Below are 21,933 nucleotides of genomic sequence, written 5' to 3' on the forward strand. Positions count from 1 at the left end.
ATGATGTAGCTTATAATCGGGAATTTGTTCCATTGCTTATAATCTTGAAAATATGGTATAACTTAGTTATAAGATTTGCCAAACTTTCACGAAAAATAATATGCTATTCCACGATTTCTCTTAAATGTTGTAAGGTATGAAATATTTACTTATAAGTTTAATGGTCAAATAGTGGCGCAGCTTTTATAATCCTGGTTTTAGCGAATTTCCCATATAGGGAATAAGCTATTTATGTTTTATCTATGGTAGTACCATAGATAAAACATACTCCCTTAGTAGATTTCCCATCCTTATGGAACAGCTGAAGCCAATTTTATTGTTAGTTCTCTACGGTTTTCTGTAGAGGTCGTGTTTTGTTTACAATTTGTTTCCCGTTATTACAGCCATTTAAAACCTCGTTTAACCAAATAATACGATCTAATCATAAACAATAAATTTTCCCCTAGTTATATAACCAAACAGTAAAGCACAAATCAAGAAATTAACCCTAAAATAATAGAAACAAAGTTTCGTCGACACTAGCGCCTTTGTGTCACGTAAATGAACTAGACACGAAAAACGTGCTTCAAAATTTACAATGGGATGAGAAGTCTACTTGTGTTGGTTAGTCTATGGTAGTACCATAGACTAACCAACACAACTATAAGGGAGTATGTTTTATCTATGGTAGTACCATGACCGCCAATAACTCCAAGCCGCGGCCATCGAAGTGGCAACGTCGCAAGGAGGGTTGTAACAGCTGTTTTGTTTTCTTTGGCAGCTAATGGTATTTTTGTGTATTTACGAAACTTTGGTTACTGGTCTATGAAAATATTGGCTACGCTCAAAATGTAAAGATATAGATATTTTATTAATATTGTTTCAGTTTTCAATTCAGTATGTTTTATTATCAATATTTTAATAAACATTTTAATCTTATGAAGTGGTAACCATTATTGAGCTAATAAATTAGCTAACTCATCAATGTTATGCTTATCTTACTTGTTCAAAGGTCAACATCAACTAAAGTTCTTATATGCAATGCAGGGTGTTTTTTTTAACTTGCTTTCTTATTTATATAAAAACTGCCAGGGATAGAAACATGCAGTTTGCTGAAATCATCTATTGACGTAGAGGCCACAATTGTTGAATTCAATGTGAAGTTCACATTCACTCCCCTTCTCCCCTACTTAAACTAAAATTTATTAATTAAACTTAAAAAATTTAAATTGCAAGGTACCCTTTTTGTTAAAAAATGAAAATGAATGGCGCAAACTAGAGGTATATACATCAATCCTATCAAAAGTTATGGCAGCTCAAAACTTTAATATCAAACCGCCACCTTTAACTTCTTCTTCTTTTTGGTGGCGGGTTGACGTGGTGCACGGTCACCTTCAACTCCAGGCCGCGGCCTGGGACCTATTGCCCATTTCATAATAAACTAAAAGTTAAAACTTGTAACTTGTAATTTCCATTAGATTTACATTGGGCAATCAGCTTATTACTAATTATATTAGTTTGTACTTTATTATGAAAAAAAACTCCTGGTGGAATTGGCTACGTCGCATGTAGGGCTTTTTATTGCCAGACGCCACATAAGATAACGTGGCAGACAGGTAGCATCAGCTCATTAATTCGCGATTTATTTATTTAAACTTAAATTTATGAACATAAATTTATTAAAATAGGTATTAAAAATAAAACATACAGAATTGAAAACTAAAACAATATGAATTGAAAATCTATATCTGTACATTTTAAAGTGGAGTTAGTTAGTCCAGTAACCAAGCTTTTGTAAATACACAAATACCATTAGCTGCTTCCCCAAACAAAAACAGCTGTTACAACCACGGCCGCCTTTAAATCCAGGCCGCGGCCTTCGAAGGGGCAACGTCGCAAGTAGGGTTGTAACAGCTGTTTTGTTTGGAAGCATCTAATAGTTTTTATGTGCTAACAAGAGCTTGGTTACTGTACTATGAAAATATTGACTCCTCTTTAAACGTACAGGTACTGTATAGATTTTCAATTCATAGTGCTTTAATTTTTAATTTGTTATGTTTTATTTTCAATATTATTTGTTTATAAATTTAAATTTAAATCAATAAAGTGTGAATTAAAGAGCTGATGTCACCTGTATGCCATTATATCTCATGGGACGTCTGACACTAAACAACCCTACTTGCGACGTTGGCAATTCTACCAGACCGCGGCCTGGAGTTAAGAGTCCTTGGAGGCTAGCGGCCATCTTGGATGATTCCAAACAGCTGCTGAAGAGTTATTTATAGTCAAAAATATTTTTTCAAACACCAAAGTAATTATAATTTAAATATCTAGTATACTGTGAGAATAGAAATGTTATTTGTAGTTTTGAATTTTTCTCCAATGGATTCCATGGAAGCTAACGGCCATCTTGGATTTGCCTGCCCTAAGAGCAATGTTAATTTCGTTACTTTCAAACAGGCGCTGAAGAGTTATTTACCGTCAAAAATATGTTTTCAAACACCAGAGTGATTGTAATTTAAATACTGTGAGATTAGAAATAGTCTTTGTAGTTATTTAATTGTTAGCGAATTTCCCATATAGGGAATAAGCTATTACCGTAGTACTCATGGTAAGACCTGGACCCGGGACCGATTTACTTTTTCGTTTTGAGGTCCCTAGAGGCCAAAAACACCATCCGTTCAAATTCATATATATATATTTATATTTATATATATATTTATATATATATATATATTTATATATGTGTCCGTTAGCGCGATAACTCGAGCAAAACTCATCCGATTTTGATGAATTTTGGTACAAACATGTAAACCCACGTTTATTTGAACGAGTTCGCGAATCAGCATGATCGGACTATGGGAACAGGTGTTTATGGGGTAAAAATTGGTTTTTCCCATTTTTAACCCTAAAAACTTAAAATTTAACATTTTCTTTCCAAACCATTTCGTAGAGCTTAAAAAAACAAATAATTTAGTATATTGAAGCGTTATTATGCGCCTATAATGGTTACGGAGAAAATTCCAAAAAACTGTAAATTTAAAATTCCCATGTTATTCTTATGGAGTAATGGAGAATAAGTAAACTGTTGTAGTTTGCTTGTTTATTAACATATTTTGATCAAATTTGGAAAATACATTCATTTCATTCTAAACTATTAACATTTTACATAAAAAAACACATTTTACCCTCCCTGTTGCAGCAAACCTAAGTACTCGTTAAATTAATGTTATTTAAATAGGGAATAAATGTGATATTTTTAAGGAGACATTTTTGTGTAAATCCAATCAAGCAAATGGAAATTCGCTTAGTCTGCAGGTTTGCTGTGGCGGGGGTATTTTATGAGTTAGAACGTCTAGGCTTCAAGGACTCTTAAAGGCGGCCGTGGTTACGACCCTACTTGCGACGTTGCCACTTCGTGGCCTGCAGTTAGAGACGGCCGTGCACCACCACGTCAACCAGCCACCACGCACGGCCGCCTTTAACTCCAGGCTGCGGCCTTCAAAGTGGCAACGTCACAAGTAGGGTTGTAACAGCTGTTTTGTTTGGATGCAGCTAATGGTATTTGTGTATTTATGAAAGCTTGGTTACTGGACTATGAAAATGTTGACACCGCTTTAAATGTACAGATATAGATTTTCAATTCTTTTTTTTTGTGTTTTAATTCTGTATGTTTTATTTTCAATATTTTAATAAACTCATCTTCATAAATTAAAATTTTAATCATTAAAGTGCGAATTAATGAGCTGATGTCACCTATCTGCCATGTTATATCAAGGGACGTCTGACACTAAACAACCCTACTTGCGACGTTGCAAATTCTACAAGGCCGTGGCCTGGGGCCCATTTCATAATGAAGTACAAACTAATATGCTAATATTATTAGTAAATCAGCTGATCGCCCAATGCAAATCTAATGGAAATTACAATAAGTTACAAGCTGTAACTTGTAATTTGTAGTTTATTATGAAATGGGCCCCTGGAGTTAAAGGTGGCCATGGATGGTGCCTTGACGTGTTCCTAAGTCAATACAGGATGTTGAACTTTTTGAACTAAGTTACCTTAAGCCTTTGTTCTAGCAGGATGAAGTTATAATTCTCCAATATATTTCACCACCGTGTGTGGCATCTTCAGGAAGTCTTGAAGTTCTATTCACATATTTATACAGTTTATACCTATCGTTATATATAGTATCACATATCACAAATTGGAACGTTTACGTCACGGCTACTTCGCGGACGCGAGCACGGGAGCGGACGTACCGGAACCACTGATCACACTAGCGCTGTCTTTGTCTTTGTTCACTGACAGTTACAGAAGACAAAAGTCCAGTGTAAACGTTCCAATTTGTGATGTATGTATAAACTGTATATAACGATAGGTATAAACTCTATAAATATGTAAATATAACTTCAAGACTCCCTGAAGATGCCACACACGGTGGTGAAATATATTGGAAAATTATATCTTCATCCTGCAAGAACAGAGACTTAAGGTATCTTAGTTCCGAAAATTAAATATTAGTTCTTGCCACTGGGAATCTCAATGGGGAAAATACATAAAATCATCGTAATAATGGATGATTATGGTATTGATTGAAAATCACCCGTAGATTATAAGTACGCCATACGAAAGGGCTTCCGCATAGGTCTCCCATGTATTCGTATAAATAATTTTATTTATTTGGTGCAACTTCTTAAAATATTCATTTTCAAACAAATGAAATCAAGAAAACTGTCCATTGTAAACTATTGCATTATTATTTCACTGCTCATGCTATGTTATACTAAATGAAATTAGAAGCTATGAACAGGCACGAAAGAAACCCTACTCCTTGCCATAAAAGGCTGGCTCGTCGTCGTCGTCTGTTCACCACTTGCTTGCAGCTTGTGTCAATGTCAATCTTTGAAGTGGTCAGAGGTAGAGTTAGTCTGTGAGTGGGTGTGGATATACATTTTTTGATTAATTCGTCAACAATGTCATATACAAACCGTGAGTATATTTTTAATTGTTTTAATATATTTTCAAAATTTATCATTTAAATATCCACATAAATATACAAATTTATGAAGTCACTTGCACTAAGTAAAATTTCGTCTCCTTATGGTGGTTGATGAACCGGCACTTGCTGGACCCAACTAGCATGACAACATGACTAAGTTTAATCATTAGATTTTTACTTGTCGAAGTTTATCATCATGCTATTGTGAAATTTTGTTAAAATTCTTAAAATACTATCCTAAGCCTCTTGTTCAGCATTGTTATTTACCTAGGCCCAGTCTAGAATATAGTTAACTTTAGGCTATCTACCCTAATAAGGTTATAGTTTGTGGAAAAGTTCAGGGCTAACTTAATATGTATTGCAAATTCGTCTACATCATGGTTCTCGCATTAACTGTCTCACATTGTCTAACCCAATGGAGAAAATGTAAAAACCATCTAATGTAGCCCTATACTGTCAAACGGGGCTAAGTTACTTGATACACAATTTTTTGAATTTTCTTAACACAGTTTTTATTTTATAAAGATGTTTTATTGGGATAAATGCTAATTGTCCGTATTTGTATAGGCTAACAAAATATGTAGGCCTAAGTGACAAAAACTCAGTGTTCATACCTACAGTAATAAAAAAAATTGAGTGTACTGTACAAAGTAAGTTACTTAGCCCAAGGATCAGGGCTACTTTGTAACAGTAAGTTTGTACAATGTTGCCCCGTTTGACAATAATTAAATCATGGACTAACTAGGCTTCCATCGCCTTTCTCCAACCTTATATAAGTTAGGTCTAAACTGACTTATCAGATGATAATAGTCTAAAAGGGAAATAAAAAGATTTTTAATTTGCATTACAACAAGATTAACCATGATCTAGGTACCTAAAAAATGTCAACAAATATTGTGGGCCAAGATGAGCTAAGGTAATTATTCAGTATCTAATAACTTACCTAACTAATGTAGGCTAACTTAAGTTATAGCCTAAACCAGGTGTAAGTTAAAGATTCAAAAAAGATTCAAAAGCTTTATTCACCATTCAATACAAAATGTACAATAGGCTTTATCTCATACATTAAATAACTTAACTGCTAAAATAAATAAATAAAATCATTCCAAATAATAAATTACAAAATGCAAACTCACACAGCAAACCATGCATAAAAAACAAATCAGCAAGCCAAGCAACACAAAAATAGAAACTTACATACCAGTTACAGGCAAAACCTTCCAGGTGAAATGGGCTTAGCCCTTATAGCCTCAAAGAAATCCTCAATTTTGTACAGAGGATTTAATACCAACCATTTTCTTATGACCGTACAAAATTTAGAGGCACACAAGGACCGTACTTCAATCGGTAGGCTGTTAAAAAATGTTATGCCTGAAACAGGAAAACATTTCTGAGTCAAACTTAGCCTATGACTAGTCAAATGTATGCTATTGGAGCTTTTTGTGTCATGTGTGTGTACCTCCTTGTTTAAAACAAAGCTAGACTCCTCAGACTTGATTGCAATTTAACATTGATAAATATACACATTTATGACTGTCATAGTCTGCAACTGTACAAACAATGGCTTACAGTGAGCATGATAGTGTGCCCCACATAGCCTATAACTCGCACTGCCTTTTTTTGCCATATCAGGATTCTCTGAACATGAGGGGAGTGACCCCAAAGCCTTGTCCCATACAAAATGTGGGACTGGAAAAAAGAGAAGAAAGCAAGTCTCACAAAATTAAGGGGAACTTCACACATGAGCCTCCTAAGCAAATAAATGACTCTACTAAGTTTTACGCAAAGGGCATCGTGGCATCGATGTGATCACTCCACCCAAGTTCAGAGTCCAAAGTGAAACCTAACAACTTTACTGTGTTCACCTCATGTACTTTCTTGCTTAGGCTAAAAAATATTCCTTGTGTTTTTCCCTCATTAAGTGCTAGCTTATTACCAGAAAACCAATCTGAGGCTGCATTAAACAGCACATCAACATTATTACACGCAATATAAGGATCAGGATGGTTCATAAACAAAGTAGTGTCATCCGCATACAACAACATGTCATGAGAAACACAATGATACAGATCATTCATGGCAACAATGAAAAGGAAGGGCCCCAACACTGAGCCCTGCGGGACTCCACATCTGACCTCAATGGCACTCGAGTTGCTACCATTCCAACTTACAATCTGAGATCTATTGTCTAGATAAGACTGCACCACCTTGAGGGCACTACCCCCAATGCTATACTTCTTGAATTTCTCAATTAAGTTGTCATGAGGAACAGAGTCAAACGCACAAGATAAATCGCACAAAAGAACGGCAGTTAACGACTTTTAATACTACTTTTACTTTTAAAGGCAGTAGGCCTACAGGTTACCTTGGTTTTTAACGAATTTAGTTAGTTTGGAAACCTCAAAATTTGGCGTAGAATTATGATTATGAATTATTAGATAGTGATTGAATGGTAATCATCCAGAGGTTTATCCAAGAAGGTGTGAAGGGATGGGTAGCAAGACCCCCTATGTAATTTTAAATCTAATATTGTTATCTGAGGTTACAACAATTCTAGGATTCGTCCCAAGCTCCCATTTAGGCTATACGATCCCATCTCTGGACACTCCAAAAACGATGCTAAGCGATTCTAGTACTAGCCTATAATAAGATATTACAACGAGAAAGATTTTATTAAATGTAGCAAAAATTATATTTTTAGCCTAATAAACGAAAGATGATAATGTGACAGATGTACATAGTCTTATTACAATTTAGCCTATTTTGAGAAAACGATTGGGAGTCCTCGTAGATTTCACCATATAAATTCTCTACTTCTCATCATTGCAATCTTAATAATAAGGATTCATTCCTTGCTCTTATTTTTCTTGTCACAAATGGTGTAATTGAGATAATAATCGTGCCCCTTGCAAGTCTTTCAGACAGTAGTGCATTCCCTGCATTTCAAAAGGAGCAAGATAATGTAAACCTTTTTTTACATGTACACAATAGTCGAGATAGGTAGACGGAGTTGTTCTTGTCGAAATGGTGGATTAGCCGTAGTGATGGGAGTTAATTGGCGTTAATTTTCCATACCCATCTCTCTGGATGGGGGCAGATTCTTCTTTAATCTTGCTTAATCTTGCCATCACAGCTCGCAATTAAGGTCACCACTTCCTTTTATTCTGCACAGTTTATGGTCATTATAGGCTTGCCTATTTCCGATTTTCTTGCAAGCTGTGCCTTTTTCACTATGCTTTGTAACAGTTGATGCTATCATATGGGATAACTCCTGAGCTGATTGACATGAGGGGACTATTTTCAGTAAATAGGTTGTGACACTGGAACCATTTGATGAATTTCTTTTTGATTCCACCGTATCCCTGGAGTTTATATTGTCAACTTGCTGATAATATGTTGAAGAGATGATCCCACACTATCCCTTAATTTGATGGGTAACATCCACTGCAATGGGCCTGCCAGCGAACCATCGGGCTAGATCCCTATCATTGATTCCCCTATCTCGGAAAAGCTCTCCACAATAAGACGTTGCTCTCATGAGCACTTACTTGTTCAATGGTCATATTACACCATAATCCGCAATTATGCTCTTTGTCTTGCTTTAATTGGTAAATATCATTGTTCAATAATACATGGATATTTAACATTAGCCAGTTTGCCATTCTAACTACAGACTGTACATTTTTTCTATAGCATGTGTTAGAAGATGTAAGCAAAAAACTGAAAGATGAACCCAGGGATAGATTGTATATAATGGGAGGTTGGGATGAATCCTAGAATTTTCGGAACCTCATACAACAATATTAGACTTAAAAAGGGGTTCTTACTCTCTTCACATCTTATTAGATAAACCTCTGGATGATCACCATGGAATAAACCACTATCTAATAATTCATAATCCATTTTAAGGACAGGATCTACATTGTTACCAATTTTAGTAAAATTTCCCAACTTTTTAACTTTAATACTTTTCTCAATGAAATGGCGACCATACAAAGTAGGTACCTAACAACCAATTGGCGTTATTGATTAATAAAGAAAAAAACATTACCTATATACGCAGAATTTTGTGTTTTCCAAACTAACTACAGGTGCATTTTTGTATAGCATGCGTCGATTTGGAGTTGTAAGCCGAAAACTGGTCAAATAATCAACTTTTTGGCCATGTTGATGAAAACGACCCAACTTTGAAAAGCTATAGCGGCCAAACGGTTTGGCTGATTTTAACGTATTTAACACCAATCGATGCAGAATTCAATGCACTTAAAGAACCCCTTAAACAACATTTTCCGTAGGATTCGTTATTTAGAAGTTATAAGCAAAAAACTGAAAAAAATTCAAAATTTTCATAGTTTTTCGACTTCCAAAACTTAAGCAGACGTTAGAATCCGTCGCAAACTCACAGGACTCTTATTAGGGACCCCCAAAAGGTATTAAAACACTTTCCAGCTTTAGAAGATTTTTTGGGGAACATATGTCTCATTTGCCTGGGCTATACTGTTATATTTTCCTGTAGATATTTTCCTGTAGGTGTGCAAAATCCCTTTAGGCCTATAAACTAAAATAGGCTCAAGAATTAGCACAACAAATTAATTTAAAATTCCCATTTTGTTGGTGGCAATATAACAACAAAATATAAACAAAAAAACAAAACAAATTGATGAAATTCCAATCACAAGTTTTATTTAGGACTATTACAGCGTGGGGTCATAATAGAGAAGTCTGCACAATTTTACCTGACCCAACAATTTACATGGGGTTAGGTACAATATTTTTCATTATCCATTTCACTCATCTTCTAACAGTAACGTTCTTTTACAAACAAAAGCTAGGTTAGGAAAATACTTTAAAGCATAACAATAACATTCAAGCGCACAGATGATTTCTAGCGTTGAACGTCGTTGGCTCCATAGAGGTATATTTTTTAAGTCAAGCACTCAATGTTATTTAAATGGGTTTCATTACCTCACCGAGTGAGTTTTTTCAACTTTACATCACTCGTGAACTAAAGAAGTTAAATACATCACGCTTGGGATAGGGAAGTTTAACATGGTGGGTTAGGTAATAGTATATTACGACTACCGGTAGTCCTGAAAATAAGTGTTTACCGGACGAGTGTGGTCGTTCCCGTGTGAGACGTAGTCGAGTACGAGATTACCATACGAGTCCGGTACACACATTTTGGACGAGTTACGTACGATAGTTTACACCATACTACTAAATCCGTACAAATCCTTTTAAACCACCAAGTTATGTTTTTTTTTATAACCACTCATTGCCACCTAAATACAGTATAATCAGCTGATTGGTGTCCGGTAAAACTCATTGCAGTACAGTAGCATAGACTAAGCAACACATGATTTATCTATGACAGTAGTACGCAATGAAACCCCATTTGAATAAGCTGGCGGCAAACAGCTGTTTTCTGGACTAAATCCTTGCGTGGGAAGTTCGTCAAAATAATGTAGTGTGGCGTAAAATACATTGATATGTTCGGTTGTTGTATGGTGTTATAAGTGGATTTTATATCATCCTAAAAACTAGAGAGTCTTTTTGTAGCTTATTAAAGAAAAGGTACGTTTAGATTTTAAAATCATAGCTTTTCCTCTTGGAAGCAAAGTGAATAACTGAACTTAAGGATTTCCTTTTAACATTTAACAAAATATAAACAATTTAACGACTCATTGAATAGGTAACTTATAGGGGGATATGGAAAATACATAATACCTTGAAAATAGCAGGTTTGTAAGATGTTAGAACCTCAAAATAAGGATGTTGAAGGTATTATGTCTAGTTTTTAACATGTCTTAATTATTTTCTGCTAGGCCTAGCTAAACGTAACTTTTGCCTACTATAAATTAAAGACCTTTTGAATTGCATTTTTTCAGAATACATCTTTGCCACTTTGCCAAGAACTCAGCGAGGACAGCCCATTGTCTTAGGAGGGGATCCTAAAGGGAAGAACTTTTTATACACTAATGGAAATAGTGTTATTATTAGAAACATTGATGTAAGTACATTGTTTTAATAGTACAATAGCCAGTTTCAATTTAAGCGTACTACTGTATTCATAATTTATATTGATGGAGAAATGTTTTTTGTGTATTATTTTTGTCTCTCGGCAAGTTAATGTGAATTGGTAATTTGAGAGATTTGGATCATATTGGATTACAGGGAACTATGGATTATTGCACTACATTCTTTAATTGTAATAGTGTTTCATAACTCAACCCTAGTCTGGAGAGAAAACCCGATGAAACTATAATACTTGGTTAAACACTGTTAAGATACCTTAAATATGCCTTTTCATGGCCATTTTTAAACTCCCTAACTCCCTACCCTGACTCATTGCATTATAGCCATAAACTTCAGTCATTTGGTGATAAATAAATAAAAATGTCTTTATGTGATGAATACTTGAAGCCAATATGTTTCTATCAATTAAAAACGTATCACTTAGGCCTACCTTATCTCGCATGTGGCAGAAGATTCAATCGGAAAAAAAAATTCAAGACACATAGCAAAGCGTATGCTTCAGCTACAAAGCTGCAAACGGCATTATTTTCTTCATAAATGATGCCATTAAGGAGCGAGCCACAACGTTGCGGGTACACAACACCCTCCACTACACCCCCACTATGCTCTTAGTTAAGAAACACCTCTTGTAATAACTCTTAAGATGGAATCACCTAGATTGATGACATATTTATGTGGCACTGTTTTGCAATATATTGCTTACACCATTTAGGTATTAATTAGCCGCTATAGTATCAGAATATGTAGTGTGTCAGCCTAAAACATATGAATCTATTGGGGTTTTCTTTACCTTGCTAAACCTTGGCTTTAAGCCCACATTGGTATGTAGTTAATAACTGCTGTCAAATTCACACAGGATCATTTGCGTACCAAGTTTTTTGTTTGTTCACATGAGACACTGGCTTGTCATGCTTTAGCAAACAATATAACCTAAAATGGTCTGTAGGAAGATTTAAACAGTGTTATTGGTTTTTTGATAAGTTTCAATGGTGTGACCCAATATTTTTCAGAATCCTGCTATCTCTGACGTATACACTGAACATTCTTGTGCTGTGAATGTTGCAAAGTACTCTCCTAGTGGTTTCTACATTGCCTCTGGAGGTAAGTTGTAGATAAGCCATACTATCATTTCACACATTTATCTGCTGGTGAAACTAGTTGTTATTTACACACATCGAAAAACAATAAACTAAGAAAGCTATTCAATAATAGAGGAACGTTCCCAATTGTCGTTGATTGCACACTTTCAATTAAGATGTACGTGTTCATCTCGCCAGTGACTGTGTCCAGCCATTACAGCGGAAGTGTTGAAGTTGTACTGTCTGTTGTTGCAATATCTGAGTAGAAAAGGTGTGCTGCAATTGAATATCTCCTTAGTGAGGTCTGTGATACAGTTTTTGTTGGCCAAGAACTTGAACAAAACCTATAGAAATTTATCGTAAAGTGTACGGAAACAACATAATAAAGGAAAGCTCTTTCTTGAAAGGGTGTGCATTCAGCAAAAAAATGACTGAATTGAAGTTGATGTCCAAAGATTGATTCTTGTATGACAATGCCTGACCTCAAAACGTAAATTGAACACAAGATCTCCTTCATTCATTTATATGGCAAATTTCCCCTCAACAACCCTTCAGTCCAGTCCTTACTCCAAGTGACTTTCACTGTTTCCAAAAATGAAGACTTTGTTACCACTTAGCAGTAGGCCTACCACACCTTGTTGACGATTAGGAGCTCCAATTGCTTGTCACTGAGTGATTAAGATTTCAGTGGGCAGAATTTTACAAAAAAATACAAAGGGGATTCAAAGCAAGTGCACCGCTACAATAAGTGCTTCAATTTGTTTGGCGACTATGTAGAAAAGTAATATTTTACATCTTTCAAAAGTATGTAATACATTTGCTGTCTTAATGTTCCTTACTTTATAAATAGGTAGCCCTCGTGCATAACTGAAGTTGCAATTGTTTCTATTTACTCTTTGTAACTTAGGAACTAGATACACTGGTAGTTAACTGGCTGTGTAGCTGGGTGTTTGTAGTGCTCCCCTAAAAATTAAAAGGTTCGACATTGATCCTGAGAAAAATCTGTAGCTTTTTGATGGTTCAAAACTAGACCCAGGTGTTCCTGATCATTGGACTTTAAATAATAAAACAGCTGATCTTAGTCGGTAACAAAGCTACAAAGATCATCTCACACCATTATTATACTCAACCTTCACTCATATATGGGTTAAATCAAGGCCCCACTAGAAAAACAGGCCATGCTGCAGGATCCATGACGTCACACTATTGGAAAGATTTATTGATAAATTCATTGCCATATCCCATATGTTTTAGGTAAATAAGCTGGCTGTTTGTCAGCTTTTAATGATAAGATTTTAGTACAACTATCCACCACTGTGACATAGTGTTGCTATGACCGCGCTGCAGCATGGCCTGTTTTTCTAGTGGGGACTTGGTCAAATGTAGGGGGAATCCCCATCTCAAAAGGATGATTGATAATTGATAAATGCAACATCTATATTTTAGTTATATATGACAATATCTTTAATATTTTTATAACTTTAACACAAATAATACAGACCTTTTCAAAACAGAACATTACTTATTCATTTGTCAATGTTAAAATAAATTATTGTATTTGAATCACAACTATAAGTTCTGAACTAATCTTGGGGTTTTCAGACCAATCAGGAAAAGTGAGGATCTGGGATACTGTCAACAAGGAACATCTTTTGAAAAATGAATTTCAACCGATTGGTGGCCCAATCAAAGACATTTCCTGGTCTATGGACAATCAGAGAATGGTTGTTGTTGGAGAGGGTAGAGAGAGGTATGGCGATAATTTACATTAACTTACTTTATATAGTATATTTTTTAGAAAGTATAAGCCTATCTTTTTTGTTATTTGTTGCAGTGGGCCAGAGGCGGATCCAGGACTTTTGTTGAGGGGGGTAGGCGCACTTAAATATTTACATATTGTGTGGACAAATTTTTGCTATAGGTATTATTGAGGGTTCAAATTAAAACCGATTTTTGAAGTTGGGTTCGATTTACTGGTATTTGTAAAAAACCTGATTTGGTGAAAAACGTTTTGGTTCGCAATAATTTTTTCAGGATCATGGAAGACGATAATGTCCCCGCGGTCGCGCGGGACGTGAAGATTTTGCCACGATTGTGAAACACAATGATGATCATTGCCACAATTGAAAAACACAATGAATATCTTTGCAAATTTGTGTGACAGTGTTTTTGGGTCGGTGTCATTTTGTTTGCACTGTCAAATAATTTCAAAGCACAGATAGTTCAATCGCTAGAAGTGGGTGAATCCAGGGTCGGTTTTTTGTGAACTTCGGAATGGTTATGGAGTTTTTGAGATGGGCTCAGTAGTGCAGCTTAAAATTACTATATCAATCTTGAGATTCCTTTATGCCCTTGCTGCTAAATCTCACATAATCCTCCCTAAGCAAAGGAATGATGTGGAAGCAATCAAGGAACAGCAAAAAGGTTGTCGACAAGGAATGGGTCGTAACTTTGCGGTACCTGTTTGGTGTCGAAAAGGATGTGATGTGAAGGTTTCCAAGGAATTGAGTGGTAACAGCCGAGGTTATATGGTAATTTTACAGGATTTATGGAAATGGTATTAGGATGGTTAGATAGGTTTAAACAACAGAATAAAGCAGTAGTTAGAATGATGCTATGTGAATACAGATTAAAATACAAACATCAAAATGCACAAGCAAGGTGGATAAGGTGTGATTATATGATCAAGATGGACATGGCAAATTTACGAATTAGCGATGCAAATAATCTGCTACTTATAAATCAAGCAATTCACAAAGCAATCAGAATTTACATGTCAACTTTTGATTAAATGCAACAATACTATAAATGTGCGATTCAAGTTTAAACCAAGCAAAATGCTACGGGATTATAATATCCAAATGATTTACAAAAGTTATTACAAAGCAATCAACGTTAAGTTAAATCAAGCAAGTATACTAGGTGACACCCGTCAAAATCGAAGCTAATTCATCTATCTACGATAAATAGAGTGAAATTATAAAAAATGGAGCATTTAGCATTTTTAAATGAGTAATAAATAAGTGTTAAAATAATAATGACTAGTTACAAAATATGGTTGATTATTCAATGAATAACATATTTCTTATACAGCACATAGGCTAATAGGAGTTATTGTTACTATTTTAGCTGGTTTCTCCTCTTTTGGAGGAATATATGAATAATGCTTTTGGAGGAATCTTTAAATAGTATTAAAATCGTATTGGTGGATCTTTTATGGTAAACACTTCCACAATTTCATCAGTGTTATGCAGATTTTTAAATCTATCCTTTTTTTCTAAAAAATATCTGTTTATTGAGAAGGCACGTTCTTAATTCAAACGGAGCCCAACCTTAAAGCTGTGTAAGTTTTATTTTTTCCTTTGTTACGTCATTCACCATATACCGTACTTCTGTGCAAATGAATAACCCTCTAGCATAATTTTGATTAATTGGTCGCTGGGTAAAACTGTTAAATCTGGAACTGCATGGCATGCGGATATCAGTTGTCTCAGCCCTATCAATTACATTAATTTTTAATTTTTCTTGAATGTTAGGTGTAGTGGAATATACTTGTAGTGAACCTGGCTTTTATTCTTGAACTGTTAGGGGTATTACAACTACACGTATCGTATATTACGTCCACTAACCTGTTACTCATTTGCTAGACTGCTTGTCTCCGACGTCGGGCTGTGACGTCAGCTGTTGTCGTCATCGGTGGTCAGTGTAGCCAATTCATAAACTTAAATTCCTCTTGCTACTTTACTTTAATAATATACTACACTCGCCCCAACTTAAAATCAAGCTCTTCCTTTAATAGGCCTAAATAATAATCCTAGGCCTAATACCAAAAATCCTTAACCAATTTCAAAGTCCATAGTTCATTGCATTTAACTTAAAACTTTTCTTCAAATAACTCAAAATAAAAATTACTTCTTCAGTTACACAGTCGACTGTTTACTTAAAGATCAAGCCTCCTCGGCTTACGAACGGCCCGTTGAGACCGTCTAAGAAGTTGCGGGCTTGACTGCACTTCATGTCTTTCTTCAAGTCTTGGTAGAGGGCTAGATGCTTCTGGCAGGCTTCGCCTCTGATGTGAGGGCGTTATCGCCGCTGGCTGAGGGCTAGGTATCTTCACTGGTGAAATAGGCCTAACCGGAGGTGATGCCTTGACTGGTGATGGCTGTGGAATTCGCCTATCCACCAAAGTCTCCTCTTCGTCTCCCAGAAGACTGGAACGCAGATGGTCCGCATGACAGAACCGGACCTTGCCTAACACACTTACAACATAAGTCGCAGGGCTTCTTTGCTCCATCACTTTTCCCGGAACCCAGGACACATGCTCCCCTCTGACCGTCTTCACCCACACCTTATCTCCTTTGCCAAAATATCTAGCACCACCTCGGATGCTGTTTGCAGCTGAACGTTGCTGTTCCTTCTTTTTATCAATCACTGACAACAAATTAGGCTTAAGTAGGGTTAATTTTGTTCTGGGTTTCCATTGGAGAAACAACTCGGCTGGTGAGAGTCCAGTTACTGTGCTGGGTGTGTTCCGGTACACAAACAGGAAGTTGTCTAATTTATGCTGTAAGGTAACACCTTCCAATTGACTTTCTATCACTTGCCTCTGCAGATTTTTCTTTACCTCTTGCACACATCTTTCGGCTGCGCCATTGGACGCAGGGTGATAGGGGGGTGACAAGGTGAATTTTATACCATTCCTACTCAGAAACTCCCTGAACTCGGCACTCGTAAAATTAGGTGCATTGTCACTTACCAGTTCTTCCGGCAACCCATAAGCAGCAAACAAGGTTCGTAATCTTTCAATGGTCTTGAATGATGTAGTTGATTTCATAAGAAATACTTCAAGCCATTTTGAAAAACTGTCAACTATAACTAACAGTTGTTGTCTAGTTTGCGGATCTTCCGCATAGTCAATATGAATTCTCTGCCATCTGTTGGTAGTTCTAGGCCATTGATACAATGGCACCTTAACGGCAGCATTTCTAGTGCACTGACAAACAGTGCAGGTAGACACTGTTTCCTCTATGTTTTTCTCAAGACCAGGCCACCAGACGTAGCTCCTGGCTAACATTTTCATACGCGATATTCCTGGATGCTGGTCATGTAGTAATCGGATTACAGCACTCCGAAGCTTTTCGGGCACGACTACTCGTGCTCCCCAAACGACACAATTGTTGTCAACCGACAGTTCATCCTTCCTTCTAAAATATGCAATTAACTCAGGTTCATCGGCCGAACGCCAACCGTGCCAAATAAAGTCCCTTACTTTTGATAACACAGGATCCCTATCAGTCAATCTAGCAATATCTTTAGCCGTAATAGGTGTGTCGTCACTCACCAATTTGTAGCAGCTAAATACTTCCACCACATTTTCCACGTGAGAGAGGTGATTGGCCTCCAATTCCATGGTCTCATCATTGGGCAGCGGCAATCTTGAAAGGGCATCAGCATGGGGGAGATCCACCCCTCGCCTGTACTTCACCTCGAAGTTATAGGCTGACAAAATCAATGCCCAGCGTTGCAGACGAGCCGCAGCTACACACGGCACTCCTCGCTTACTTCCAAAAATGGCAACCAAAGGCGCATGATCTGTCTGCAACACAACATTTGAACGACCATAAATGTATTTATGGAACTTTTTGACTCCAAACACAAGCGCCAATGCTTCTTTGTGAAGTTGAGAGTAATTCTTTTCACTTCCACTCAAAGATTTTGAGGCAAACGCAATTGGTTTTTCCACACCGTCAATGAGATGAGAAAGTACTGCTCCAACACCCCGTGGGCTCGCATCACATGTCAAAATCAAAGGTTTATGCACATCATAGTGAACCAATACATCAGTAGACAACACCCATTGTTTACTCTGCTGAAAAACCTCTGAACACCTTTTAGACCATACCCAAGGTTCGTCCTTTCTAAGTAGGTCATAGAAACAGCTTATTTTATCTGACAGGTTACAAATGAATTTACCATAATAGTTGATTAGGCCTACATAGGCCTTGAGCTCTTCCTTACACGTTGGTTCTGGAGCGTCACGGATCGCTTCCAAAATACCTTCCTGGGGACTAATTCCCTCTGAAGTCAAACAGTATCCCAGATATTGAACAGAAGGCTGTAAAAATTTACATTTGCTTTGGTTTACCTTAACTCCATAGCTTTGAAGTCGCTGCAGAACATGTTCCAATCTTGTTAGAGCCTCCTCTCGGGATGATCCACCAACCAACACATCATCCAGGTACGCCACTGTACCTGGGAGTCCTCCAATTATCTTGTCCATCGCCGCCTGGAAGAGGGCCGGGGCTGACGACAAGCCATATGGTAAGCGACGTAGCCGCACGAGACCTTTATGCGTCGCCAATGTCAAAAGTTCCTGAGACTCCTCTGCAACAGCAAGCTGGAGGTACGCCGCCTCCAAATCCAACACAGAAAAACATTTACAGCCTGCTAACGAGGCAAATATATCTTCGGGCTGCGGCAACGGATAATGTTCTGACTGTATAACCTGGTTCAGAGTAACTTTAAAGTCCCCGCACAAGCGGACGCCTTGTTTCTTTTGTATAACTACTATTGGGGTAGCCCACTGTGAGCTTGTAACAGGGTAGGCAATACCTTCGGATATCATCCGATCAATCTCTTGTTCAACAGAAGTACGCAAAGCGTACGGAACAGGTCTATATTTACAAAACTTAGGGATAGAGTTTTCTTTTAAGACTATCCTAGCCTCAACATCTTTGATCTCCCCCGGACCACCTCTAAATACAGAGACATATTTTTGTTTTAATGCCTTAACCTCATTAGGTTCTATAGAAACCTTTCCGGTTAGGTTAGGTGAAACCCCATCTTTGGCTGCCTCATTAGGCTTGGGTTCATGACTACCAGTAGCGGTTGCGCTAGCAAAATTACATGAGAAAATTGATTTCCAATCTAAATCAATGTGCTTAATCCAGTTTCTTCCTAAGAGTATTGGTTGGTTAGTACGATTTATTTGAACCACAATCGTAGGCAAACAATAAGAATGGTCCTTGTAGTCAACATTGACTTGAGCTTGCCCAGTTACTATGACTTCGTTGCCAGAATAGGTTAACAACTTAATATCTACAGATCTCAATGGAACGTGAGAAAAATATTTCTCAAATATTTCCTGAGGACACACTGACAGTGCCGAACCAGTGTCAATTTCCATAACTACAGGCACATTCTCTATAGCTAGCCTTACCTTGTAATCAGAGTTACTTGAGCATGAGCCAATATTATATAGAGACAAATTTTCCACTTCCTCATTTATGTCTAGGCTAGGCTTCCCTTTATCTTCCAGTTGATGCACCTTATACCTTCCTTTTAGCTGGCTTTTTGCGGCAGTTTCGCCTTTAGATTTGCACGCCTTGCTAAGATGGCCTACTCTTCTACACAAATTACACCTATAATTACTATAAGGACACATATGAGCCTTATGATCCCAACTTGTGCAACGATAACACTTTATCTTGCTATCATTATTTTTCTCTTCAAAAGATTTTAACTTGTACCCAACAGGATTCCCACTTTTCACAGGACCACGTGCACACTTTTTCACACTAAATTTGGAAATATCTTGCACAGGATGATTCCCGAATAAGCCTGTTTGCCTTTCAGCCTGTTCTAGCATGAGCGCTTGAGCAAAAGTTTTGCTCAAATCTAATTCTTCGGAAAGCAACTTTTGCCTTATTCCATCATTACTAATGCCTGATATTAGTTTGTCCCTCAAAGCATCATTTAAGAATGTACCGAAATTACAAGTACTGGCTAAATGTTTGATAGCGACCATAAATTCCGCTATTGACTCTGCCGGTTTTTGACAACGACTATAAAACGTATATCGTTCCGCAACAACGAGCCTTTTAGGAGCAAAATGTTCTTCCAATGTTTTACTTAGGCTTTCGTATGTTTCATCGTCAATCTTCTTAGGGGATATTAAGTCCATTAACACAGCCAAAATCTTAGGCCCAATCACTGTTATCAAGATGGAGACATGATTCGTCGACTTGACATCGTTGGCCTTGAAGTAATGCTTGAGTCGTAATAAATACGAACTGATGTCCTCTTCGTGGGGATTAAATTCCGAGACTCTACCGATACTCGACATTTCGCACTTTTGCGGTTTTAAAGAACGCACTTTACAAAACTTTCACTAGTTTTACTGCGACAAAACCAATATTTAATCCTGCGACTGCGCCATTATTACAACTACACGTATCGTATATTACGTCCACTAACCTGTTACTCATTTGCTAGACTGCTTGTCTCCGACGTCGGGCTGTGACGTCAGCTGTTGTCGTCATCGGTGGTCAGTGTAGCCAATTCATAAACTTAAATTCCTCTTGCTACTTTACTTTAATAATATACTACAAGGGGCCTTGTTCATGTTCCTGCGGCTTCATTGGCAACAAATAATGCAAATGACAAAGCAATGCTGCATTTCCAAAAAGCAAATACTTTCTGTTATTTGAATAGCGGCGTTTACATGCATTGTTGTTAATCAACGAATCTTATAAAGGATGATGAGATCTAGTTTAAAGGAAACATGACCTTCGTGTGACAGCAGCTGCCTAAATAGTAATTACTCTTAGTGTCCATTTTTTTACAGTCGTAGTGCAGTGTTATTAAAAAAAAAAAAACTCACTTAAGGGCAAGTTAAGGGGATCACGGTTTGTAATAGGCCACTGCAAATCATCTGTCAAGATATAGGTATTATTTTGGCTAAGGTTTCTGTGTTTGGATGTTATTAGACACGATAAGAGCAGAATAAACTTCTTCTGCAGGTGAATAATCCGTTGGTTAAGAGAAGATAGAAGCCGAATGAATAAATGTCACAATCCAAGCGCATTAAAATGGCTCTGGTCTGAACTTTTTTGTAGTATCGAGTTTGAGAATTTTTTTATGTTACTATTTGGGTAAGTTACATAGTAGTATTCAGGCTGCTGCTCCGTGCACTTTGAGACACTTTTTAGACATAAATTAAATGGGTTTTGTTGCTGAGTAGCGCTAGTAAACATGCACAACCATTTTCGTTAGTTTAACCCTAGGAGTGGCGAGACCGATTTTCATTATGTGCTTTGTGGAGTGGCACGCTCATTTTGGTGAATTTGTAAGGCCGGGGCCACACTCATCTTATCTCACTGAATTTTTTCCACGGGCGTTACCCGTGGGTTTGAGAGATACATTACGGTAATGGGGCAGGCCACACTTGAGTAAAAACGTCCCTGAACGCGTTTGTCAGTCTCGCTGGTAATATAAACGGAATTGCACGTGTATTCTCTACTAACATTCCACGGGCGTTGCACGTAAAACTAGTCGCGGGGCATTGCGGCTTATGGGAGTGAACACACTCATCTTATCTCACTGAATTTTTTCCACGGACGTTTCTAGTTTTAACCTGTACATTGAGCGCGGAGGGGGGGGGGTGGGGAAGCGGAACACGGACACGGACGATTTTTATTGCCAGTGTGGCATGCTCTATCAGTCTCACTGGTTTGCCCGAAAAACCTATCTCGTAAGACGAGTGTGGCCACGGTCAAACTGTTTCACGTGCGTCGCACGTGAAAACGGAAAAACAGTCTCGCTGGTTAAAAATTATAAGTGTGGCCCCGGCCTAAGGAGTTCTTCAAAAATCTGTATAAAATTCGTATGTAGAGATAAACTATTGAACCGTATATTCATTTTGTTCGTAATAGTCAGTAGAATTCAAAAATGGTAATACAAACCAATTTTAGAAAGGTAGATTTTTAGAAAAAAGTAAAAAAAAGAAAATTTATAAATTTTTAAAATTTTATTTCAAAAGCAAACACGTGTCACATG

At 37.1% G+C, this 21,933-nt stretch overlaps 1 protein-coding gene across 1 annotated transcript in view; it reads left to right on the plus strand.

Moving 5' to 3' along the window:
* The first annotated feature begins 4,865 nt into the window (after window positions 1-4,865).
* Window positions 4,866-21,933, plus strand: part of LOC128985756 (actin-interacting protein 1-like) — a 58,689-nt gene continuing 41,621 nt past the window's right edge. Inside the window, exons 1-4 of the mRNA XM_054405603.1 lie at window positions 4,866-4,971; window positions 10,870-10,991; window positions 12,028-12,118; window positions 13,699-13,846. Of these exons, the coding sequence (XP_054261578.1) occupies window positions 4,956-4,971; window positions 10,870-10,991; window positions 12,028-12,118; window positions 13,699-13,846 (377 nt within the window). The 5' untranslated portion in view covers window positions 4,866-4,955. The remainder of the gene's footprint in view (window positions 4,972-10,869; window positions 10,992-12,027; window positions 12,119-13,698; window positions 13,847-21,933) is intronic.

The sequence above is a fragment of the Macrosteles quadrilineatus genome, unplaced genomic scaffold (genome assembly GCF_028750875.1).
Source record: "Macrosteles quadrilineatus isolate MER2022 unplaced genomic scaffold, UCM_ALF_1.0 Scaffold_2__2_contigs__length_208266976, whole genome shotgun sequence".
In the NCBI taxonomy this organism is placed as follows: Eukaryota; Metazoa; Arthropoda; class Insecta; order Hemiptera; family Cicadellidae; genus Macrosteles; species Macrosteles quadrilineatus.